This window comes from Notolabrus celidotus, chromosome 13 (genome assembly GCF_009762535.1).
Source record: "Notolabrus celidotus isolate fNotCel1 chromosome 13, fNotCel1.pri, whole genome shotgun sequence".
Lineage (NCBI taxonomy): Eukaryota > Metazoa > Chordata > Actinopteri > Labriformes > Labridae > Notolabrus > Notolabrus celidotus.
In genome coordinates, this window is record NC_048284.1 from 1,842,224 (window position 1) to 1,867,609 (window position 25,386).

At 42.4% G+C, this 25,386-nt stretch overlaps 1 protein-coding gene across 1 annotated transcript in view; it reads right to left on the reverse strand.

Annotated features, from left to right (window-relative positions):
* Window positions 1–6,502: 6,502 nt before the first annotated feature.
* si:ch211-202p1.5 (uncharacterized protein LOC103909337 homolog) overlaps window positions 6,503–25,386 on the reverse strand; it is a 36,764-nt gene continuing 17,880 nt past the window's right edge. The window contains exons 2-4 of the mRNA XM_034700094.1: window positions 20,833–20,995; window positions 6,706–6,825; window positions 6,503–6,608 (exon numbers count right to left, since the gene is read on the reverse strand). Of these exons, the coding sequence (XP_034555985.1) occupies window positions 6,503–6,608; window positions 6,706–6,825; window positions 20,833–20,995 (389 nt within the window). The remainder of the gene's footprint in view (window positions 6,609–6,705; window positions 6,826–20,832; window positions 20,996–25,386) is intronic.

Consider the following 25,386-nt stretch of genomic DNA (forward strand, 5'->3'; position numbering starts at 1 on the left):
GTTTTTGTATATAGTTATTGCAGAGTGTAAATGTAGCCTATGCATATAGTTTTTGTGAGCAAACTGTGTGGTTATTTAAATTGTTTGATGTTGATTGTTTTATTTGTAATTTATTACTATCATTATTGTTATTATTATTATTATTGTTATTATTTGCAAGTTTTTATTGTGTAGTTAGGGTATTTATATTTTATTTCATATTTTTTTGTATTTAAGTATGTAAATTTGGTGACATGTTACCTTACAACTTAAAGACATTGATAGTAGTAGACACGGTGCTGTTCAGGATGGTGAGGGGGGGGAGTGGGGGGGGGCTTCTCATGACAGTGGACTTCAGGAGAAGCCCCCCCCCCCACTCCCCCCCCTCACCATCCTGAACAGCACTGTGTCTACTGTGGACTCTTTCAGGTTCCTGGGATCCACTATTTCCCGGGACCTGAGGTGGACCTCCCACATAGACACAATCAGAAAAAAGGCCCAGCAGAGGATGTACTTCCTGCGTCAGCTCAGGAAGTTCAACCTGCCCCAGGAGCTGCTGATCATGTTCTACACCTCCATCATCCAGTCTGTTCTGTGTACCTCCATCACTGTCTGGTTTGGCTCTGCAACTAAACTAGACAAACACAGACTGCAGCGGACTATAAGGACTGCAGAAAAAATCATCGGTGTCGACCTGCCCCCCATCCAGGACTTGTACCGGTCCCGGGCCAGGAAACGGGCAGGGAGCATTACCGCTGACCCCTCACACCCTGGACACAAATTCTTCAAACTCCTCCCCTCCGGCAGGCGCTACAGATCACTGTGAGCCAAAACAACCCGCCATAAGAACAGCTTCTTCCCCCAGGCTGTCACTCTGATGAACACTAAACCATAACAGTGTCATACCTGTCAGATAAATACTCTCTGTAAATATACATGTAGATACACAATGCAACAATTCTCAAAGCAGAATTCCATATTTCTATTTTTTGTATTATTTAACTTCTATTTTATAATGTAAAACTACCTCTGCAACTCACCACTGCACTTTATCATATTATTTTAGCCTGTACATATTAGTCAAGCTATTTGTTGTTTCTTTGTATTTATAGCTAAGGTTATTGTTATTATATTTTCATTTTATTTTTTATTGTAGTTCTTATTCTTATTCTTATGCCTTGTACAAAGAGAGCACAGTTTACCAAAGTCAAATTCCTTGTGTGTTCAAGCATACTTGGCGAATAAAGCTGATTCTGATTCTGATTCTGATTCTGATTCTGATTCTGAAAAGCAATGCTATTCAATTTCTTTAGTAAGTGCATGTTAATCGCCGTTGGAGGGGGGGCGCCATTTAAAATCTCGCCTAGGGCACCACATTGGGTAGAGCCGGCTCTGGTGAAACCAAACAATGACAAAACTTAAGCTACAAACTTTCAACGTTTGCTTCAGTGAGGACTTTACACCCTAACTCAGGACTCAACTTATGCAGAGCTGGTGTAACAGACTACAGGAGACTAAGTTGACTCTTTTAATCGTCACTTCACTGATTGAAACATTTTCAGAATATTTAATGTAAAGGCTTTCTAAAGCTTGCACACAGCGCAACATTAAAACAGAGTTTGAGCTTCCCTGCCTGACTGACTAAAGAAACGTCTGCTGTCTGTATAGGTTAAAAGTACAAAAGGAAAAACCCGACAGCGCAGACGTACTCTTTCCAACTGTGTGATTTACTGCTGTTTGTAAGGAGGATGGAGCTCCCCGTCAGCCCAGCACCTGCAGCCACCCGCAGCGGGATCCCAGCCAGCACATTACAGACATGCCTGTACGCTGACAGGACTCCAGAGGCTGCAGCCGTGAGTTATAGCCACCAGGAATCTAAATAGAGATGTTTGCCGGTTTCAAAGCTGTCCCATTGGATCACCTGGAAACCGTTTCCAACAATGCATCACTAAGCTGGGGCCAAAGTATTCACATTTGTTTGCCTCGACTCGTCTGCAGATTTCTTCATGCGCTCAAAGGTCACGACAGGAGAGCATTTAAAGGTTGTTTTTAATGTGTTTAAAAATCTTTAACAAAATAAATATCCTGCAATAAAATAACCAACATTCGTACATATATGTTGCTATACATTTTTTAAAGCTGTTCAGAACATCCTACCAAAGCTAGCTTACAGATGTGTCGTGTCGCAGCTTAAACATATCAAACACAATGAGGGAAAGTGAAACCGACAGGTCTGGGTTTCATTATTCACATATGAATAACATGATGTAATATTATATATCTTACACGGTGTGTTGATGTTGGCAGAGACGGAGAGCTTCACGCTGCTTTCGTTGGGAGGAAAACCAGCATGAGGAGTCTTTCTGTGACATTAATAATCATGTATCTGACAGGGTGAGACCTCTGAATCTGATGGAAGACTTCGTATCGCTCCGTTTAATCAGTATCTGCATCAGCGTGAGCAGCTTTGAATTACAGCCTTTGTCTTGATGAGTGAGAGCTGATTGTTATCGAATCATGTCAGCGTGATTATCGGGCTGATTTGTCATCCAGTGACTCGTGGCTCTGAAACAACACAAAGACTCACAGAGGTGCGCTCATAGAAGAAGCTATTGTTAGCTAACGAAACTGTGCTAAAAGTGAGATCTGGTAGTTTTGAATCTGGGATCTAGTTTTAAAATGTACTGGCTTCTAAATGACTAAAAGATACATGACTTGTTTCTATCACAGAAACAAGTCATGTGTCTCTCTTAGAGCTCGGAAGCTTCTGATGTCAGATACTTTCTCTCCTGTACTTGATTATGGCGATGTTGTGTATATGTGTGCTTCATCCAGCTGCCTGCAGACCTTGGTTCCGGTCTACCACTGTGCTCTGAGGTTTATCACTGGTTGTAGCCGCCTCACCCACCACTGGGAACTGTACGCTAAAGCTGGCATGCCTTCCTTAAAAGTTAAGGCTGATTTATACTTCTGCGTTGAATCAACGGCGTACCCTACGCTGGGGGTCCGCGTCAGCTACGTGCGTAGGCCTCGGCGTAGGTACGGGAGCTACGCGGACCCCCGGTGTAGGGTACGCCGTAGGTCCGCGTAGCTCCCGTACCTACGCCGAGGCCTACGCACGTAGCTGACGTGCACCTCCTCCAAAATGTAACTCCCCGTAGAGCCGACGCGGACCGCAAGCTCTGTGATTGGTCCGCTCGGCGGCTTTGTCTTTCCCGCATTCACAGCACTTCCGGGATCCCGGACATCGGCCGCACATCGGCCGTGTATTTCATCTCCTCCTCTCTATTCTTCATGTAATCATGTCTGTATGATAAACAGCAACATGTATCAGCTGTAGATTAACAGAACACGCTCTGAATCTCTGTGGAAAAGTAAACAGAGATCGTAGCGGGACCGGAAGCAGGCGACCGGCTATCAGAGAGACCGCACTGCCCTCAGGCGTTTCGGCGGAAAATTGCTGCGCGACACGGACACACCGACGCACAAGTATGTGGGGCTCATGTCCGCATCAGCCCCTGCTGCGTAGGGGAGACGCAGAAGTTGAAATCAGCCTTAAGGAGGTATACACACTGGATGACTCTGGTTTATAAGGCTCTTCTTGGCTTGGCTCCTACTTATTGATGCACTTTTCTTCAGAGAACTGGAAGCTGTCATGCCCGACGATCAAATGACATTTTGCATCTTTCTACTCCTTGTGTTCGAACTGAAACGGGAAGAAAGCTTTCAGTTTCTCTGCCCCCCCTCTGCTGGGAACGCCCTCCAATCTGAACTGAGACTGTCAGCATTTGTTTCATTGGAAGCTTTCCGCTCCATCTTAAGAAAACGACAACGGAAATCCTTCCAGCAGTGCCTGTGTTCTTAAATTGTTACTGTAAAATAACTTCTGCACTTTATTTGATCAAATTGCTTGTATTTTATATTTTAATGTTCATTGTCGTTGTTATCTGTCTGTTTTGTTTACTATGGCGTGTGTTGCTGCCTCTCTTGGCCAGGTCACCATTGTGAAGAGGTCTCGATCTCAATGGGTCTTTTATCTGGTTAAAGGTGACATATCATACTAAATGGACTTTTTAATGGTTCTCTACCTGAAATCTGTGTCCCTGTCTACAAACCCCCCGAGAATGAAAAGAATCCATTCTGCCCCTGTTCTGATTTCTCCACCTTTCTGTAAATGTGTGCTGAAACCAGCCGTTTCAGTTTTCAGTGTTTTTCATACGTCACAACGCCATCCGGTCTGTAACAGGAAGTCAGAGCTCGGAGCTTGTTCAGCCCATAGCCTGTATAAAATACAACTCAACCCCTCCTCCGTTTTTCATTCCCTGCACACACGTGTGTGGTAACAAGGAGCTTAGGAGGGAGGCATGCTAGTTGTAGGCTGTCTTAATAAACACAAAGGTCGGTTTGACTCCCCACGTCTGCAGATTTGAAGATCTAGTGGATGATTTTCATTTGTCATGGATAAGTGCTAGCGCTAGTTACCATAGCCACATAGCTACATGTTCGTAGCTGTGTACCAAGACACACGTCGACATGCTGACAAATAAAACAACAAGAAACACTAAATCTGTGACCAATGGTTCAGAAAGGTCCTGCTGCAGGCGCCTCTTACGTCAGGATCAGATTCTGGATCAGATTCAGAGGGTTGAAGTAACGTGATCTCTGAGCAGTCGTGTATATTCAGACAACATGTAAACATTAGATCAACGTGCCGGAGAGCCGAGGCCACACCCACTTCCTGAGGGGGCGGGGTCAGAGGGAAAACAGAGTGTTCTGAGGAGGACTGAAGAAGAGGGTTTTACAGGCAGACCAAAATCTGATTTCAAAGTGTTTTTTTGAGCATAAACTTTAAAGACATGTTTTGGGGACCTCTTAGACCAATATATGTTGATGAAAAAAGCGTGATATGTCACCTTTAAGGAAGATAAATAAATACGGCCATGAAACAGGTTGTTTTTGCAACATCCTTTTGGGTCTAAATGACTAAAAGTTAAGAATCATTTAACGTCACTGTAACACTAACCATGGACTACAAAACAGGCTGCAACGTGGTCCTTAAAGCTAGGGTTGGTAGTCACGGAAAACTAGCATGAATTTGAATGTAGCATTCCCTCAGGACTCCGTCTGCAATCCGGCTCTGTTGTCCGTCAGCACCCAACGGTTGCGTTTTCAGAACCTAGCATGGAGCAGGACCGCCAGACAGCTGGAGTCATGTGACCAGATCATCTAAAATAACCAACCACTCTCTAGACTCCAAAGGGACTAACCAAATCCTACCATCAGGCAAGGTATGGTGAGTGCAGTGTACCCTCTACAGTACTTGGTAGACCGCTAGAATGAAAACCTCTGCTCTGTTGAGATTGATGCGTCGTGCTCCGGCATCCGACAAATATAGAAGTCTTGCGTGTCTGGTCTGCAGGGCTACGACCAGTGGAAGTTAACACTTTGACTAGAATAGAAACCTATCGGATTGAAGATGGACCGGACACGGATCTGGTGGAATTTGGCCGTCAGAGTGAGTAGCGTTGATACAAGACATCTTGGATATCTTGTAACAGCTGCTTCTGTGGTGGCGTCCTTTTAACGTCATATCCTGCCTTCCAAGACCCCGTGTGTAAGAGCAACTCAGGAGGATTTCCAGGTGTGCAAAGGGCTTCAGGTTGTTATTGTCAGTGTCTGACAACATTAAAGAAAGGATGGACCATTTCACTCAGGATGATTTCTAAGATTTGATTTTCTACCTCACTCTCTTCTGAGCCAAATCAAGAAAACACAGTGATTGCAGCTCACTGAAGATGGGAGTTGCCGGCTTGTCTCTGCTGTCATTAGTTCATCATTTTTGCAACAGTACTCATGTATTGGATCCAAACCAACAATCACAAACATTAAAGTTAGACAAATTATGAACAGGGAGCAGAGCTGGGTGTTGTTTTATGATTCTCAGATGAAAAGTACAAACTTTTTTCTTTCTCTTGAAATGCTGACGTGTTAGCTTTATCTTATATTTACTATTTTTGTTAAGTCCAGGACTCTGGGACCGACTTGGACTTGAGTTTAAAATCAACTCGATTTAAAATGTTAGAGCTCTTTTGGGATCTTCTGTGAATACGGCTTTTAACTGCATGATGAAAGAACTGTTGTTGTGAGGACGTGAGGTCTTCACCACCGCCTTTGAATGTGTAGAAGTTCTGAATTGTAGTCCCTTTGTTCCCCCCTCAGGCGTCCCAGTATCCTCCGTTTTGTTTATGTTCCCTCAGAGCCACAAATCAGCCGAGATGAGCCGCTAACAGAGAGTTCACAGGTTCAGCTCCCTCCTGCCGTCATCAGCCTGATTTACTCATCCTAACACTTCACTGGTGTTACATTTATACCAGGCACACACATACACACACACACACACAAACACACATACACACACACTGTACACATCCACATCCCCCGTCAGGGCAGGAAGACAAACTAAAGGGTCCATTTGTGTTATTTCTGATGCATAGATAGTTGTGTAAGAGGAGCTCTGAGTCTCTCAGGTCTTCTGTTTGAGCGCGTGTCGGCTTCTTTTTTCCCACAAGGCATCCCGGTTTCCCTTCAACCGTTTGTCAGAGTTCCTGTTCACCGCAGCGCCGCCAGTTCTGAGGAAAAACAAAAAGCAGAATGAGATTAGAAACAGCTTTTTCTGAGTTTGTGTTCCTGCTCAAAGTCTATGTGTGTGTGTGTGTGTGTACTCACTCTGTCTGTGTGTGGGCCGTGCAGAAGCTCAGACACTCGTTGTCCTGCGTGTCCGTGCAGAAGCAACGTCCGAGATCCCTCCTGAGCCGAACCGAACCGAATCCATAAGGAACCACGTGGCTGCAGGACAGAGAGAGAGACGGGTTACATATTCCCTCATCGTGGACTGTAAGGAGGAAATACTTTGAGAGTTAAGGTGCATTTCGACCAAGAGTTCTGGGGTCTTTTATCCCCCAGAAATAAAAGGTTCCTGTGCCCCCATTGTTGTCTGCGTCTCGACCACGGGCTGAAGTCCCAGGTAGATTCCAGTAAAACAAAGAGGAATGCTATTCATCACTGATGACACCATAGAAGCAGACGGACAGGCAGGTATCATTATGAGCAACCCAACGGTTAGCCTGTTAGCATGAAGAGACTCAGCTGGCGCTGTTTTAGATGGTGCTATATTTCATCACAGATGGATTCACTGAATCAACTTGACACTTGAATATTTTGTTTTGAAAAAAGAAATTTGAAAAAAAAAAAAGAAATTGAAAAAAAGAAATTTGAAAAAAAAGGTTGACAAAATTTTTTTTTTTTTTAATTTAAAAAAAAAAATTGACAAAAAAATGAATTTGACAAAAAAAATAATAATAATAAAAAAAAATGTGGAAATTTTTTTTACAAAAAAGTTGACCCGGAGCCTGTCGGAATAATGCATTTTCCTCATATTTGAAATTGTGCTCCAAAAAGCAGAAAAACATGGAAAAAAGTAAAAATTTTGCTTCTACGGTTAAAAACATGGAAAAAGCAATGAATGAATCAACACGTGAGAGGAGATAAGCGCGAGTAGCAAAGACGTTTCAACACGGCTTTAAAATCCTTTTGAACTCAAAAAGCCGTGATCGCAGAGATCGGCCGGTGTTTTGGTTTAAACAGCGACCCTCTTAACTGGAGACTCTCAGCCGGATGCATCCCTCATAAACGTCTTTAGACGATCATTAAATATCTGATGAGGATATTTTGAAATCTTAATAAAAACTAAACTAGTTTGCATTCCCAGGAACTCCCTCTGTGTTTCAACAGCTGTGTAAACTCCACAAACACTGACACGTTCAGCTGAAGGTCTCCAGTTTACAGGGTCACTTTTAAAGGCGGAACACCGGGAGGAGAGACGCATTCACGGTGGGCTGAGAGAAGACTACTGTTACAAGCTGCTAAATCAAGAGAATCACAGCTTCTTCTTTTGAAAAGTACACACACATACAAAAAAGAACGAACAAATAAAAACTAATGAAAGAAAGAGAAATCAGTGAATCATAGATGGAAAAAACAATGACTGTGAATGGATTTTGGAAAAAAATGAAAAAAAAAATGACAAAAAAAAAATTTACTGAAATTTTTTTTTTGACATTTTTTTTTTTTGACAAAATTTTTTTTTACTTTTTTTGGACAAAAATGTTTTTTGAAAAAAAATAAAATTTGCCCCCAAAAAAACTTGACAAAAAAGTTGACCCTGTCGAAAAAATAAATTTTCCTCAAACTTGAAATTGTGCTCCAAAAGCAGAAAAACATGAAAAAAAGTGAAAATGTTGTGCCTGCGGTTAAAAACATGGAAAAAGCAACAAATGAATCAACACAAACACTGACACGTTCAGCTGAAGGTCTCCAGTTTACAGGGTCACTTTTAAAACCGTAACACCGGGAGGAGAGACGCATTCACGGTGGGCTGAGAGAAGACTACTGTTACAAGCTGCTAAATCAAGAGAATCACAGCTTCTTCTTTTGAAAAGTACACACACATACAAAAAAGATAGAACAAATAAAAACTAATGAAAGAAAGAGAAATCAAGTGAATCACAGATGTGTGTGATGTTATTGTGGACGGAGGGAGGAATAAAAACACTGCGGTTAATCTACCAATCAGACACGTTCAGCATTGCAGGCCCCGCCCCCTGAAAGTCCTGGGGCTTTTTGAAAAGTACTACCCCCTAGCAGGGGCTTTTTATGGGGGGGATTATCTACCCCTGAACTAATTTCCTTCTCGTTGAAACATCTTGCTTTGTGAGTTTGTGTATTTTTAAACTACTGTTTTAAGAGATATTGCAATACCAAGAGTTTGAGTTGTTACACAATGAGAAGGCAAATGTTAAAAATCACATTTAATAATACAAAAAAAGGTGGTTATGTACAGTATCTCACAAAAGTGAGTACACCCCTCGCATTTCTGCACATATTTAATTATATCTTTTCATGGGACAACACTGGAGAAATGAAACTTTGATACAATGTAAAGTAGTCAGTGTCCCCTCAAAATAACTCAACACACAGCCATTAATGTCTAAACCACCGACAACAAAAGTGAGTACACCCCTCAGTGAAAATGTCCAAATTGGGCCCAAAGTGTCAATATTGTGTGTGTTCAACATTATTTTCCAGCACTGCCTGAACCCTCTTGGGCATGGAGTTCACCAGAGCTTCACAGGTTCCCACTGGAGTCCTCTTCCACTCCTCTATGATGACATCACGGAGCTGATGGATGTTAGAGACCCTGCGCTCCTCCACCTTCCATCTGAGGACGCCCCACAGATGCTCAATAGGGTTTAGGTCTGAAGACATGCTTGACCACTCCATCACCTCCACCCTCAGCTTCTGTAGCAAAGGCAGGGGCCGTCTTGGAGGTGTGTTTGGGGTCGTTATCATGTAGGAGTACTGCCCTGTGGCCCAGTTTCTGAAGGGAGGGGATCATGCTCTGCTTCAGTATGTCACAGTACATGTTGGCATTCATGGTTCCCTCAATGAACTGTAGCTCCCCAGTGCCGGCAGCACTCATGCAGACCCAGACCATGACACTCCCACCACCATGCTGGACTGTAGGCAACACAAACTTGTCTTTGTAGTCCTCACCTGGTTGCCACCACACACGCTTAAAGGTGACATATTCTGCTCTTTTTCATAAAAAAAAAAAGTGGTCTAAGAGGTCCTCAAAACATGTCTTTAAAGTTTATGCTCATAAAACTATTTTGAATTCAGATGTTGGTCTGCCTGTAAACCCCTCTTTTTCAGCCCTGCTCAGAACAGGCTGTTTTCTGTGTCTGTGCCTTTAAATGAGAATGAGCTCTCTGACAACGCCCCCTCAGGAAGTGGGTGTGGCCTCGGCTCTCCAGCACGTTAGTCTAATGTTTACATGTTGGCTGAATATACACGGCTGCTCACAGACCCGCGTTACTTCAACCCTCTGAATCTGATCCAGGATCTGATCCTGACGGAGAGGCGCCTGCAGCAGGACCTTTCTGAACCATTGGTCACAGATTTAGTGTTTCTTGTTGTTTTATATGTCAGTATGTCGACGTGTGTCTTGGTACACAGCTACGAACATGTAGCTATGTGGCTATGCTAACTAGCGCTAGCACTTTTCCATGATAAATAAAAATCATCCACTAGATCTTCAAATCTGCAGACGTGGGGAGTCAAACCGACCTCTGCTAGAAAGGCAGCAGGACCTTTCTGAACCATTGGTCACAGATTTAGTGTTTCTTGTTGTTTTATTTGTCAGCATGTAGACGTGTGTCTTGGTACACAGCTACAGCTACGACATGTAGCTATGTAGCTATGCTAACTAGCGCTAGCACTTATCCATAATAAATAAAAATCATCCACTAGATCTTCAAATCTGCAGACGTGGGGAGTAAAACCGACCTTTGTGTTTATTAAGACAGCCTACAACTAGCATGCCTCCCTCCTAAGCTCCTTGTTAGCACACATGTGTGCAGGGAATGAAAAACGGAGGAGGGGTTGAGTTGTATTTTATACAGTCTATGGGCTGAACAAGCTCCGAGCTCTGACTTCCTGTTACAGACCGGATGGCGTTGTGACGTATGAAAAACACTGAGAACTGAAACGGCTGGTTTCAGCACACATTCACAGAAAGGTGGAGAAATCAGAACAGGGGCAGAATGGATTGTTTTACTTTTCAGGGGGTTTGTAGACAGGGACACATATCTCAGGTAGAGAACCATTAAAAAGTACATTTTGCATGATATGTCACCTTTAACATCATCTGAACCAAATAAGTTCATCTTGGTCTCATCAGACCACAAGACATGGTTCCAGTAATCCATGTCACAAAAGTGAGATACTGTATATTTCTCAGTAATCAATGAAACACAAAGGGTCGTATGTTAATGATTTTAGCGATGCCTGAGAAGAGAGTTATTGAGGACCTGTTTGGTGTCTTGTTTTTCAGTGAGTACCCTGCCTCTGGTCCACGTGGTGCCAGCTTGAGCGCTGACTTTGAGGAGGCGGGGTGTACCTCAGGATTAGTGGTGGGGTTAACTACACCACAGGGAGAACTGCCAGCAGATGCCGGTGTCTTAACAGGACTACAATTATGTAAAACAAGTAAATACCTTGATATAAACCTGCGCTCTGTACGGCCTCTGTGTGTCACGTAGTCCTGACTTTGGAAGTTGAATCTGTTCGAGCGTATACGTGATGAATCCGTTTATATACATCACATCTTTTTAAAGTGTTTGTGAATCGAATGGTCGAACATCTGGTTCTAATTTCCACTTTGTGGTCGGAGATAAAACGAGACACTTTCATCTCGCTGCCTTCCTCTTTTCCCCACCATCAGATCTCCCGCCTCCGTCTGCTCTAAGCTGTTATTTCTCCAGTTTGCTTTTTATACTTTGTTAACTTTCATGCCGTCTGGCTTCCCTTCCCCCTTTTTGAAGTCTTCACTCATGAGTCCAGGGGCGAGTGAGCTGCCTCCTGTTGTTACTGTTTTTACAGGGTTTCAGTAGAGGGATCAATAAATCCACTGACCCGCTGAACTGCAGCTCTGTGAGTTACGGCCGCTCCGCTCAGAGACCTGTTAACTACTTGTCTGTTTTTTGAGCTCCTCTGGTTTATGGGTTCTGCACGGAGCTGCTGGCAGGATGCTGGTGTTGGGAAATGCTGGGAGATGCAGGAGTGCATTGATAGCTAAGTGGTTTAACATTTAGAGACAACGTTTTTATGAGTTTATGAAATCTGGTTTCATAATTCAAGCAGAATCTGGAGAGAAGGACGCTTTTATTATTTCAGCAGGCAGAGCAGTACAGGGGGCTGATTGGGCGGCAGTGAGAATTAACATATTAGATATATAACTATATAAGATCACAAAGCAACATTTAACATTTAGATTTCACATTTAGATTTCACATTTCCCATTTATATTTACCATTTCACATTTAGATTTAACATTTAGATTTAACATTTCCCATCTAGATTTAACATTTCCCATCTAGATTTATGACTTAACATTTATATTTAACATTTAACATTTATATTTAACATTTAATATTTAGATTTGACATTCGAAATTTAGATTCAACATTTGACATTTAAATTTAACGTTTAGATTTAATATTCCCCATTTAGATTTAACATTTAGATTTAACATTCGGAATTTAGATTCAACATTCAACATTTATATTTAACATTTATATTTCCCATTTAGATTTAATATTTCCCATTAAGATTTAACATTTATATTTATTTATATTTATATTTTACATCAAGATTTGAGATTTAATATTTAGATTTAACATTCGACATTTAGATTTAACATTTAGATTTAACATTTCTATTTAAGATTTTTATTTATTTCTATTTCTATTTGACATTAAGATTTAATATTTAGATTGAAGAATTAACATTAAGATTTAACATTCGACATTTAGATTTAACATTTAGATTCAACATTTAACATTTAGATTTAATATTTAACATATCAATTTAACATAACAATTTAACATTAAGATTTAACATTTAACTTTTAGATTTAGCATTTGGATTTAACAGGGATTTTAACTTGAAAAATATCTCAAATTTTGCTCTAAATTTGATAAAAAAAGTGATTTTTAAAAATGAACTCTACATTTTTAAGACATTTAAGAGCTAAATGTTATTTTTAGTGTGCACAACTTCACAAACGGACAGTTGAAATAAGTTAACTAACTCAGCTTTTAAAGAGTTAAATATTAACATGACTACTTGTGAAACGCCTAAGACAAGGATTCTTGGCAGACTCTCCTCAGACTGAGACAATATTTGGAGTTTCCCTGATTTAAGAAGTCGTCAAGCTTTTCAAAACGTCTTAAAAGCAGAATAAAAGATAGTACTTTGTGTCGGCCCGCTGAAAGCTCCTTTGAATAAATCTGTCCACCAAATGGCAGCTGTGGTTGAAACGGTTCGTTCGCCAAGGGGACTAAAGTCCTGGAGGAGTCTCTCTGATGTCAATTAGCCTGTCAGAACGTCTTGGATGGTTGAGACTCCCATCTGGGTCTACTAAACACTTTATTTTACAAGTGAGAGGAGCAAAATCAGCAAAAACAAACCCAATACATAATCCTCTCTGTGAAAAATTGATTTTACACCACTTCTTTCTTTTCCATAAAACACCAAACACCAAGTGTGTATCTGTTTCTGACAGAACCAGACTCTCAGCTCTGACTCCTCTGGTTTCTGACAGTACCAGACTCGCAGCTCTGACCCCTCTGGTTTCAGACAGTACCAGACTCTCAGCTCTGTCCCCTCTGGTTTCAGACAGTACCAGACTCTCAGCTCTGTCCCCTCTGGTTTCAGACAGTACCAGACTCTCAGCTCTGACCCCTCTGGTTTCTGACAGTACCAGACTCTCAGCTCTGACCCCTCTGGTTTCTGACAGTACCAGACTCTCAGCTCTGTCCCCTCTGGTTTCTGACAGTACCAGACTCTCAGCCCTGACCCCTCTGGTTTCTGACAGTACCAGACTCTCAGCTCTGACTCCTCTGGTTTCTGACAGACCCAGACTCTCAGCTCTGACCCCTCTGGTTTCTGACAGTACCAGACTCTCAGCTCTGACCCCTCTGGTTTCTGACAGTACCAGGCTCTCAGCTCTGACTCCTCTGGTTTCTGACAGTACCCAGACTCCCAGCTCTGACCCCTCTGGTTTCTGACAGTACCAGACTCTCAGCTCTGACTCCTCTGGTTTCTGACAGTACCCAGACTCTCAGCTCTGACCACTGTGGTTTCTGACAGAACCAGACTCTCAGCTCTGACCCCTCTGGTTTCTGACAGTACCAGACTCTCAGCTCTGACTCCTCTGGTTTCTGACAGTACCAGACTCTCAGCTCTGACTCCTCTGGTTTCTGACAGTACCAGACTCTCAGCTCTGACCCCTCTGGTTTCTGACAGTACCAGGCTCTCAGCTCTGACCCCTCTGGTTTCTGACAGTACCAGACTCCCAGCTCTGACCCCTCTGGTTTCTGACAGTACCAGACTCTCAGCTCTGACCCCTCTGGTTTCTGACAGTACCAGACTCTCAGCTCTGACCCCTCTGGTTTCTGACAGTACCAGACTCCCAGCTCTGACCCCTCTGGTTTCTGACAGAACCAGACTCTCAGCTCTGACCCCTCTGGTTTCTGACAGTACCAGACTCTCAGCTCTGACTCCTCTGGTTTCTGACAGTACCAGACTCTCAGCTCTGACTCCTCTGGTTTCTGACAGTACCAGACTCTCAGCTCTGACCCCTCTGGTTTCTGACAGTACCAGGCTCTCAGCTCTGACCCCTCTGGTTTCTGACAGTACCAGACTCCCAGCTCTGACCCCTCTGGTTTCTGACAGTACCAGACTCTCAGCTCTGACCCCTCTGGTTTCAGACAGTACCAGACTCTCAGCTCTGACCCCTCTGGTTTCTGACAGTACCAGACTCTCAGCTCTGACCCCTCTGGTTTCTGACAGTACCAGACTCTCAGCTCTGACCCCTCTGGTTTCTGACAGTACCAGACTCTCAGCCCTGTCCCCTCTGGTTTCTGACAGTACCAGACTCTCAGCTCTGACCCCTAAGGTCTTGTAACAAAACAGCTTAAGAGTCTACTTCATAGCACCCTTCAGCCTCTGTTTTAAGGAAGCATCCAGGTTCTGTTTCAAGGTACCCTTAAGAATCTTATTAGGGTCAACAGCATAAGCATGAGTTTACTGGTAGGATTTAGCCTCTGTTTTGAGGTACCCTTGATAAAAAGTAATTTCAGAGTCTATTTCAAAGTACCTGCCAGTCGCTGTTTTAAGGTAGCCTTTATGGCCTTTGTTTTAAGGTCCCCTTAAGACCATTAGAGTCTTCATAAGGTCAACATAAGCATTGGTTACCAGGTAGGCTGTAGCCTCTTTTTTGAGGAACCCGTGTTACAAAGTACCTTAAAAGTCCATTTCAAGGTACCCTTCAGTCACTGTTGTGAAGTAGCCTTTATAGCCTTGTTTCAAGGGGACTCATATTTTGATAACCTCAGTGTAAGCATGGGCTGCAAGGTAGGTTTTAGAGTACCCTTGTTGCAAAGTACCTTTAAAGTCTATTTCAAAGAAAACAGTGGCATCTGTTTTAAGGTACCCTTTGAAGTCTTGATCAGGTCAAAGTAAACATGAGTTTCCAGATAGGCATTAGCCTTTTTCTGAAGGTACCCTTTAGAGTCTTAAGAGGTTCAACATAAGCATGACTTACGAGGACGGTGTTAGCATCTTTTTTGAGGTACCCGTGTTTCAAAGCACCTTAAGAGTCTGTTTCAAGGTACCCTCCAGTCCCCGGTTTTAAGGAGCCTTTAAAATCTCTGTTTAAAGGCACCCTTTAGAGTTCATAAGGTCACCATAAGCATGAGTTTCCAGGTAAGGTTAAGCCTCTGTTTTGATGTACCCTTGTAACAAAACAAATTAAGAGTCTAGTTCATAGTACCCTTCAGCCTCTGTTTTAAGGAAGCATCCAGCATCTGTTTCAAGGTACCCTGAAAAGTCTTATCAAGGTCAACAGCATAAGCACGAGTTCCCCGGTAGGATTTAGCCTCTGTTTTGAGGTACCCTTGTTACGGAGTACCTTTAAAGTCTATTTCAAAGGAAACCTTCCCATCTGTTTTAAGGTACCGTTTAAGGTCTTGATCGGGTCAAAGTAAGCATGAGTTTCCAGATAAGCTTTGTCCTTTGTCTAAAGGTACCCTTTAGAGTCTTAAGAGGTTCAACGTAAGCATGAGTTTCCAGGTAAGGTTAAGCCTCTGTTTTGATGTACCCTTGTAACAAAACTTAAGCGTCTAGTTCATAGTACCCTTCAGCCTCTGTTTTAAGGAAGCATCCAGCATTTGTTTCAAGGTACCCTGAAAAGTCTTATCAAGGTCAACAGCAGACGCACGAGTTCCCCGGTAGGATTTAGCCTCTGTTTTGAGGTACCCTTGTTACGGAGTACCTTTAAAGTCTATTTCAAAGGAAACCTTCCCATCTGTTTTAAGGTACCCTTTAAGGTCTTGATCGGGTCAAAGTAAGCATGAGTTTCCAGATAAGCTTTGTCCTTTGTCTAAAGGTACCCTTTCGAGTCTTAAGAGGTTCAACGTAAGCATGAGTTTTCAGGTAAGGTTAAGCCTCTGTTTTGATGTACCCTTGTAACAAAACAACTTAAGAGTCTACTTCATAGTACCCTTTAGCCTCTGTTTCATGGTACCCTGAAGAGTCTTATTAAGGTCAACAGCATAAGCATGAGTTTCCCAGTAGGATTCAGCCTCTGTTTTGAGGGACCCTTGTTACGAAGTACCTTCAGGAGCTCTTTCAAGGTACCCTTCGGTCACTGTTTTAAAGATGCCAAAAGTAAAGCCAACCATTTGTTTGGTTTGGGGAAATGAAGTACTTGGTTAAGTTTAGTAGTATACATATTTAATGATATTACAAGATCTTAAAAGTGATGATAAATATAGAATAACAGCGACACCAAGCACACATTAACGTTACAGAAATAAGGATGTTTTTAGCAGGATGTTTTCCAGGAAAGTCTCCCCCAGGAGCTCCGTGCTGCCTTCAGGGTTCAGCGGTATAGTTAGTGATGGTGGCACTTCTGGTGCTGTTTAAATCTATAATGAAAGCAGGACGATTACATTTTACCACGCTGCTATGTTTAGACTAAACCAACAATCTGAGACTTAGTGAGAGGGTCCCGACACGGCAGGAGCTGTTTTTAGCCGCGCTCTGGAAGCTATTCCTGTGACACCTCTCTTTTTCTCTTCCTCTAGTTAAGTCATGTGGCTTATTCTGCAGTACATGAAAACCCCCTGACTGCACAGGATTTCTAAGTGAAATATTTATAGAGGAATAAAAGCAAACAGGTAGGTGATAATGGAACTGCTGATGTGCAGAGACGAGGTCAGATTAAGGAGATTAAGATCCATGAAGGAGCTGTGATAATAAATGTACAGCTAAGATTAAGGTGGATTAAACTGGAGGAACCTGGAAGGGGTTAACTGGTCATGGCTCCGACCACAGTGATTTAGGACTCTCTGTGGTCTCCCTGGTGGGTTCGTGTTAAAGGGTTAAAAACAGGCTATTTGGAACCCTTAAGAGGAAACATGGCAGAAATTACCCTTCGTTAGTAAAGGTACTCTTTCTTATTAGCTCCACCACATATAACTGCTAACTCATTGCTTGTGCACACTGAAGTCAAATGAAGTTAATTGCTGCCAAAGCTGGAGGCAGCTGTTTGCCTGGATCCTGTTTCAGGCCAAGAGGTTCAGACACATGAACACCTGGGACTCTGAGGTGAATAACATCAGGTCTACGTGCCAAGAAGAAGCTTTCAAACCGTTAAAACGTCAGTCATGATTTCCATCTGCTCCAGACAAAGATAAGGGGGTTTAAAATCTGTGGAATTTACAATAACATACTATGGAATATCTGGGGGAACTGACACACTGGGGTAAAGTTACTAACCATAGATCTTTCTGGAGTCCCTGAGCTCCCTTGTCTCGTAGGTTCCTCTGGATCTCTGCTGCTGTGGACGTTTCAGACTCCAGCTGCTACAACTACTACTATCCGTCTCCCCACTATCATCTCTCTCTCTCTCTCTTCATCTCCCTCTATCCCTCTCTCCAACACGGTCTCAGCAGATGTGTGTCTAACATGAGTCTGGTCCTGCTGGAGGTTTCTGCCTGTTAAAGGAAGTTTGTCCTTGCCACTGTAACTTGCTAAACATTTGTTGGGATTTGGCGCTATATAAATGAAGATTGTGTTATGTGCACACTTTGCAGCATTTAGTAAGTTACAGTGGCAAGGACCAGAAACCTCATGTTAGACACACATCTGCTGAGACTGAGTTGGAGAGAGGGACAGAGGGAGATGAAGAGAGAGAGAGAGAGAGAGATGATAGTGGGGAGACAGATAGTAGTAGTTGTAGCAGCTCTGGTGTCTGGCACGTCCACAGCAGCAGGAACCCACAAGACAAGGGAGCTCATGGACTCCATAAAGGTCTATGGTTAGTAACTTTAATGGGACAGGAAGAGTTAAAGGAAGTGTAATCTAATCTTAAAAAGGGTGCCGGTCTGAGTTAAACTTGCAGAGGGTGCAGGTGATGTTTTGGTCCTACATGCATGAGCTTCTCTACAGTAGTGAATACTTCAATGTTACATAAAGAAGTAATCGCTCCATCAGCTCACCCACAGGCTTTAGTTCTGACATGATTCACAGCTTAGAGTTTGATTCTTAATGTTTTGACTGCGGTCAGTGTGGTCTGTGTCCACATCATAATTTTTACATGTCACTCAGAGGAGCGGAGCTCACCGTGAATCCTCTCAGAGACCAAACAGAACCAAACCGATACTTCATGTCGGCCTTTATTTGATCCAGCATCGAGCCCGGGTATCATGCGGCTCGGGAACGGGTGAAATTAAATTTACATTGAAAACAGAGATGTGTATGTTGGCTCCTTTAGTTTGAGAAGAATGTAATGAAAGAGGTACTTTTTTAAGTTTGTACTGGCATGAAGAGGAAAACAGAGGAGAGGGTTAAATCTATGAAAACAGAGCAACAGTCGGACATGTGAGATAAGTGTTTGTATTATTCTGTTTACTTCCATCTAAAACAAGTTAACGCTGACATTTTAGTGGAAGTCACTGTATTAAAAACAGACATGACTCTGTAGTGGAAGTCACTGCATTAAAAACACACATGACTCTATAGTGGAAGTCACTGCATTAAAAACAGACATGACTCTGTAGTGGAAGTCAATGCATTAAAAACACACATGACTATAGTGGAAGTCACTGCATTAAAAACAGACATGACTCTGTAGTGGAAGTCACTGCATTAAACACAGAAATGACTGTAGTGGAAGTCACTGCATTAAAAACAGACATGACTCTGTAGTGGAAGTCACTGCATTAGAAACAGACATGACTCTGTAGTGGAAGTCACTGCATTAAAAACACACATGACTGTAGTGGAAGTCACTGCATTAAAAACAGACATGACTCTGTAGTGGAAGTCACTGCATTAATAACAGACATGACTATAGTGGAAGTCACTGCATTAAAAACAGACATGACTCTGTAGTGGAAGTCACTGCATTAAAAACACACATGACTCTGTAGTGGAAGTCACTGCATTAAAAACAGACATGACTGTGTAGTGGAAGTCACTGCATTAAAAACACACATGACTCTGTAGTGGAAGCCACTGCATTAAAAACAGACATGACTATGTAGTGGAAGTCACTGCATTAAAAACACACATGACTCTGTAGTGGAAGTCACTGCATTAATAACAGACATGACTCTGTAGTGGAAGTCACTGCATTAAAAACAGACATGACTCTGTAGTGGAAGTCACTGCATTAAAAACACACATGACTCTGTAGTGGAAGTCACTGCATTAAAAACAGACATGACTCTGTAGTGGAAGTCACTGCATTAAAAACAGACATGACTCTGTAGTGGAAGCCACTGCATTAAAAACAGACATGACTCTGTATCGGAAGTCCCTGCATTAAAAACAGACATGACTCTGTAGTGGAAGTCACTGCATTAAACACAGACATGACTCTGTATTGGAAGTCACTGCGTTAAAAACAGAAATGACTCTGTAGTGGAAGTCACTGCATTAAACACAGACATGACTCTGTAGTGGAAGTCACTGCATTAAGAACAGACATGACTCTGTAGTGGAAGTCACTGCATTAAAAACACACATGACTGTAGTGGAAGTCACTGTATTAAACACAGACATGACTCTGAAGTGGAAGTCACTGCATTAAAAACAGACATGACTCTGTAGTGGAAGTCACTGCAATAAACACAGACATGACTCTGTAGTGGAAGTCACTGCATTAAAAACAGACATGACTCTGTAGTGGAAGTCACTGCATTAAGAACAGACATGACTCTGTAGTGGAAGTCACTGCATTAAAAACAGACATGACTCTGTAGTGGAAGTCACTGCATTAAAAACACACATGACTGTAGTGGAAGTCACTGCATTAAAAACACACATGACTCTATAGTGGAAGTCACTGCATTAAAAACAGACATGACTCTAGTGGAAGTCACTGTATTAAACACAGACATGACTCTGAAGTGGAAGTCACTGCATTAAAAACAGACATGACTCTGTAGTGGAAGTCACTGCAATAAACACAGACATGACTCTGTAGTGGAAGTCACTGCATTAAAAACAGACATGACTCTATAGTGGAAGTCACTGCATTAAAAACAGACATGACTCTATAGTGGAAGTCACTGCATTAAAAACAGACATGACTCTGTAGTGGAAGTCACTGCATTAAAAACAGACATGACTCTGTAGTGGAAGTTACTGCATTAAAAACAGACATGACTCTGTAGTGGAAGTCACTGCATTAAACACAGACATGTAACTAATAGTAAACAGAGGGTATTAGATGCTGAAGAAGTCACCTTAAAGGTCCAGTAAAAAGGTTGCAGTAGAAAGTAAGAGAGTTCCTCTGCCGTTTTTCTTCCTGTATTTTCTTCCCTTGGTCCCAGACTTCAGTCATGTGTCTGACTGGTGTTAATTTGGATAACATGAATTGTGTTTGTAAGGCTGACTTCGCTTGCAGAAGTGTAAACTGTTATTTCCTCCTTTAAAAACCCTGACCTGGCACAACACTCAGAGTTTATCTTAGCTTTAGACTCAGCTGATGTTTGTGAACACCTCCTGTCCTCCCTGAGAAACCCTCCCTGCTGCCGAGTTCACACCGATTATTGATCGCTTCTTATCTTCAGTTTGTTTTATGATCATATTTTCACACTGTAATATTTATCACGATGCTTGCAGCGCTCCGTTACTGTGAAAACAAACCGGCATGCTCACCTCGGGGTGTTAACCCAGACGATCCCGATGTGGCAGAAAAAAATGCACTCCTTGTCCTTCTGGTTCTCACAGGAGCACCGTTTCTCACGCCGGTGGGCTGTGTAGGGGAGCTGTGCCAGGGGGCCCTCCTCCGCTTTGGGGCTCATGACTGAGACAGTAGAAGCTGAGGAGAGAGGGTGGAAGAGGGAGTCAGTGAGCATTCATTACTGTTTGTTATAAATAAACTATTATCCTTTAAATCTATTCTGGCTTTTGTTGCATTGTTTTAGCATGTTTGCAGATTGGGTACCACATTTAGTTTTATTCTCCAGATTCACTCTAAAAACAAACTTTTACTCAAAATTCTGGTAAAGCAAGGAAATGTATTAAAGCTGTAGTGGATCCATGTCACACTGTTGCTGCTTAAAACTCAAAAATGTGGGAATAATGCTTAAAATGGAAAACAAGAAGATACTGCTTGACAAGATGTTTCAAAACAAGCTGACAAATCTTAATTCAACGCCCCAAATATATCTAAAAAACATGTTTAAATTTGTTAATTAAAATCATCTTTGTTCTCTAACATCTGTTTCGTTCGTCTGTCTCTACTGAGTCTCAGTTTCACTGTATCCAGTGAAGTCGGTCGCGCTATGAACCCAAAATAAGCAGATGTTACTCTGATTAAATGACGATAAAGAGGCTGACATGGTGCTGAAACAAAGACTCTGTGGTGGAAGTCACTGCATTAATAACAGACATGATTCTGTAGTGGAAGTCACTGCATTAAAAACAGACATGACTCTGTAGTGGAAGTCACTGCATTAAAAACAGACATGACTCTGTAGTGGAAGTCACTGCATTAAAAACAGACATGACTCTGTAGTGGAAGTCACTGCATTAAAAACAGACATGACTCTGTAGTGGAAGTCACTGCATTAAAAACAGACATGACTCTGTAGTGGAAGTCACTGCATTAAGAACAGACATGACTCTGTAGTGGAAGTCACTGCATTAAGAACAGACATGACTCTGTAGTGGAAGTCACTGCATTAGAAACAGACATGACTCTGTAGTGGAAGTCACTGCATTAAAAACAGACATGACTCTGTAGTGGAAGTCACTGCACTAGAAACAGACATGACTCTGTAGTGGAAGTCACTGCATTAAAAACAGACATGACTCTGTAGTGGAAGTCACTGCATTAGAAACAAACATGACTCTGTATTGGAAGTCACTGCATTAAGAACAGACATTACTATGTAGTGGAAGTCACTGCACTAGAAACAGACATGACTCTGTAGTGGAAGTCACTGCATTAAAAACAGACATGACTCTGTAGTGGAAGTCACTGCATTAGAAACAAACATGACTCTGTATTGGAAGTCACTGCATTAAGAACAGACATGACTCTGTAGTGGAAGTCACTGCATTAAAAACAGACATGACTGTAGTGGAAGTCACTGCATTAGAAACAAACATGACTCTGTAGTGGAAGTCACTGCATTAGAAACAAACATGACTCTGTAGTGGAAGTCACAGCATTAAAAACAGACATGACTCTGTAGTGGAAGTCACTGCATTAAGAACAGACATGACTGTAGTGGAAGTCACTGCATTAAAAACAGACATGACTCTGTAGTGGAAGTCACTGCGTTAAAAACAGACACGACTCTGTAGTGGAAGTCACTGCATTAGAAAAAGACATGACTCTGTAGTGGAAGTCACTGCATTAGAAAAAGACATGACTCTGTAGTGGAAGTCACTGCATTAAAAACAGACACGACTCTGTAGTGGAAGTCACTGCATTAGAAAAAGACATGACTCTGTAGTGGAAGTCACTGCATTAGAAACAGACATGACTCTAGTGGAAGTCACTGCATTAAGAACAGACATGACTCTGTAGTGGAAGTCACTGCATTAAAAACAGACATTACTCTGTAGTGGAAGTCACTGCATTAGAAACAGACATGACTCTGTAGTGGAAGTCACTGCATTAGAAACAAACATGACTCTGTAGTGGAAGTCACTGCATTAATAACAGACATTACTCTGTAGTGGAAGTCACTGCATTAAAAACAAACATGACTCTGTAGTGGAAGTCACTGCATTAAAAACAGACATTACTCTGTAGTGGAAGTCACTGCATTAAAAACAAACATGACTCTGTAGTGGAAGTCACTGCATTAAACACAGACATGACTCTGTAGTGGAAGTCACTGCATTAATAACAGACATTACTCTGTAGTGGAAGTCACTGCATTAAAAACAAACATGACTCTGTAGTGGAAGTCACTGCATTAAAAACAGACATGACTCTGTAGTGGAAGTCACTGCATTAGAAAAAGACATGACTCTGTAGTGGAAGTCACTGCATTAAAAACAGACATTACTCTGTAGTGGAAGTCACTGCATTAAAAACAAACATGACTCTGTAGTGGAAGTCACTGCATTAATAACAGACATTACTCTGTAGTGGAAGTCACTGCATTAAAAACAGACATGACTCTGTAGTGGAAGTCACTGCATTAAGAACAGACATGACTCTGTAGTGGAAGTCACTGCATTAAAAACAGAAATGTCTCTGTAGTGGAAGTCACTGCATTAAAAACAGACATGACTCTGTAGTGGAAGTCACTGCATTAAAAACAGACATGACTCTGTAGTGGAAGTCACTGCATTAAAAACAGACATGACTCTGTAGTGGAAGTCACTGCATTAAACACAGACATGACTCTGTAGTGGAAGTCACTGCATTAAACACAGACATGACTCTGTAGTGGAAGTCACTGCATTAAAAACAGACATGACTCTGTAGTGGAAGTCACTGCATTAAAAACAGACATTACTCTGTCGTGGAAGTCACTGCATTAAAAACAGACATGACTCTGTAGTGGAAGTCACAGCAAAGAAGGCTAAGGAGAGCAGGTTCTGTTGAATGCTGCTGACAGAAGCCAGATTTAAATTTCATCATCATCTGAAACAGATGTAAGCTGGATGGTAACCACCTTTCCTTGGATCTGAGAGAGAGAAGGGTCACTACATCTGGTGTGTGTGTTAGTTACGACTCCTCACAGGTGCTTGATCATCTTTTTTCCTCCTTACACGTAACACCTGAACACACACACCTCCTGCACACGCACATATACATCCTTAAGAAAGCACACAAACACACACAGCGCCCGTAAAGCCTGCAGAGCCCACAGGCAGCCTTTGATCCTGCTCCCTGAGCACACACACGGGAATGTTTGGGCGTCTGAAGAAGGCTTTACACATTGGCACAAAATAACACCTCTCCTCTCCATAAATGGTATAGGTCTGTTCTTTATATCAGCCTGTCCAGCAGAATCAAATACTTCAGGTTGTTATTTGTGGAAAGCCTGCTGAAAAGATGTTTTGTCTGAGAGGCTCGTGTCCTGGCTGTAACCCGTCTGACGTAAGGGGAATAAGACTTCAGATCTTCAGGAGCCGTGGGTGTGAAGGGGACCCTGGACCCTGGACTGAAACACACGGATATTAAGATCTTAATTCCCTGTCCATGGTGCTGAAATATCTGCCAAAATAAATGTCATGTCAGATGTTTTAACTTCTCTCTAAGTCACACACGAAGCAGGCTGAAGTTCAGAGAGCCCACGCCTCGCTGCTGTACCTGAAATAACCCTCCCTGGTTCCTGGTATAGACCTGCTGCTGTTGTGAAGAGGCTCCAGGTCCAGGTCTCGCTTCCCCTGAACCCGTGTGATCCGGTGCCAGACAAACCAACCTGTCAGCACTGCAGCTCTGTGCCAGATATCCATCACGACTGAGTCATAGAGATGAAGACTATGAGTGAGAATAACAGAGACACTGTCCTGTGAGGAGCTGCAGATATTAACGTCCTCCTTTAACTCCAGGTTTTGGTGACCTTTGACCCCACATGACACTGAAGAATGTTGTTACCGTGTTGAAGCTGCTGGCTTATGATAAGTTTAAGATGATGGTGAGGTAACCCTGAGTTTTGATGTTTCTGATAAGAGTTGAACTTAAAGTTGAGTCTTATCAGTCTCATCCTATCAGTGAGCCAGGCACCGCCTCATAACATAGTGTCCTCATTCCACCACAGAGGTTCATGCTGTTATGGTTTTAGTATTTGTTTTCTGAGCAGAGCTGACCCTCTTGAAGTTGTTTGACCATATCAGTGGTCCCTGAAGGGACGCTTGGGACCCCCTCTGGGTTTACGAGACCTTTAACCACCTTCAGGGACGATGGGGGTCACATAATGTTTGCTTTGTGGGGTCAGTTGTTGAGCATAGCGTTAGTTCAGACAGGTCAAGAAGTCAGTTGGCAAATAGTAAAATGAGTATTCTCTTTAAACTGCTCTGCCTGCCTTCTCTTTACAACCCTCCTCCACCCCAGCTCCACCTTTCTGCTGTGTCTGATGTCACCAGTGTCATATGTGTTGTCACTGATGCTCGCTCTGTTCTGTACCCTGTGTGGTCTTTGCTGCTGCTGCTCTCCCTGCCTTGGCTTTTTATGTATGCACAAGAAAGAGAAGGTAGGTATGCTCCTCTAACCTCAGGCTTTGGGAGTCCACGTGTGTA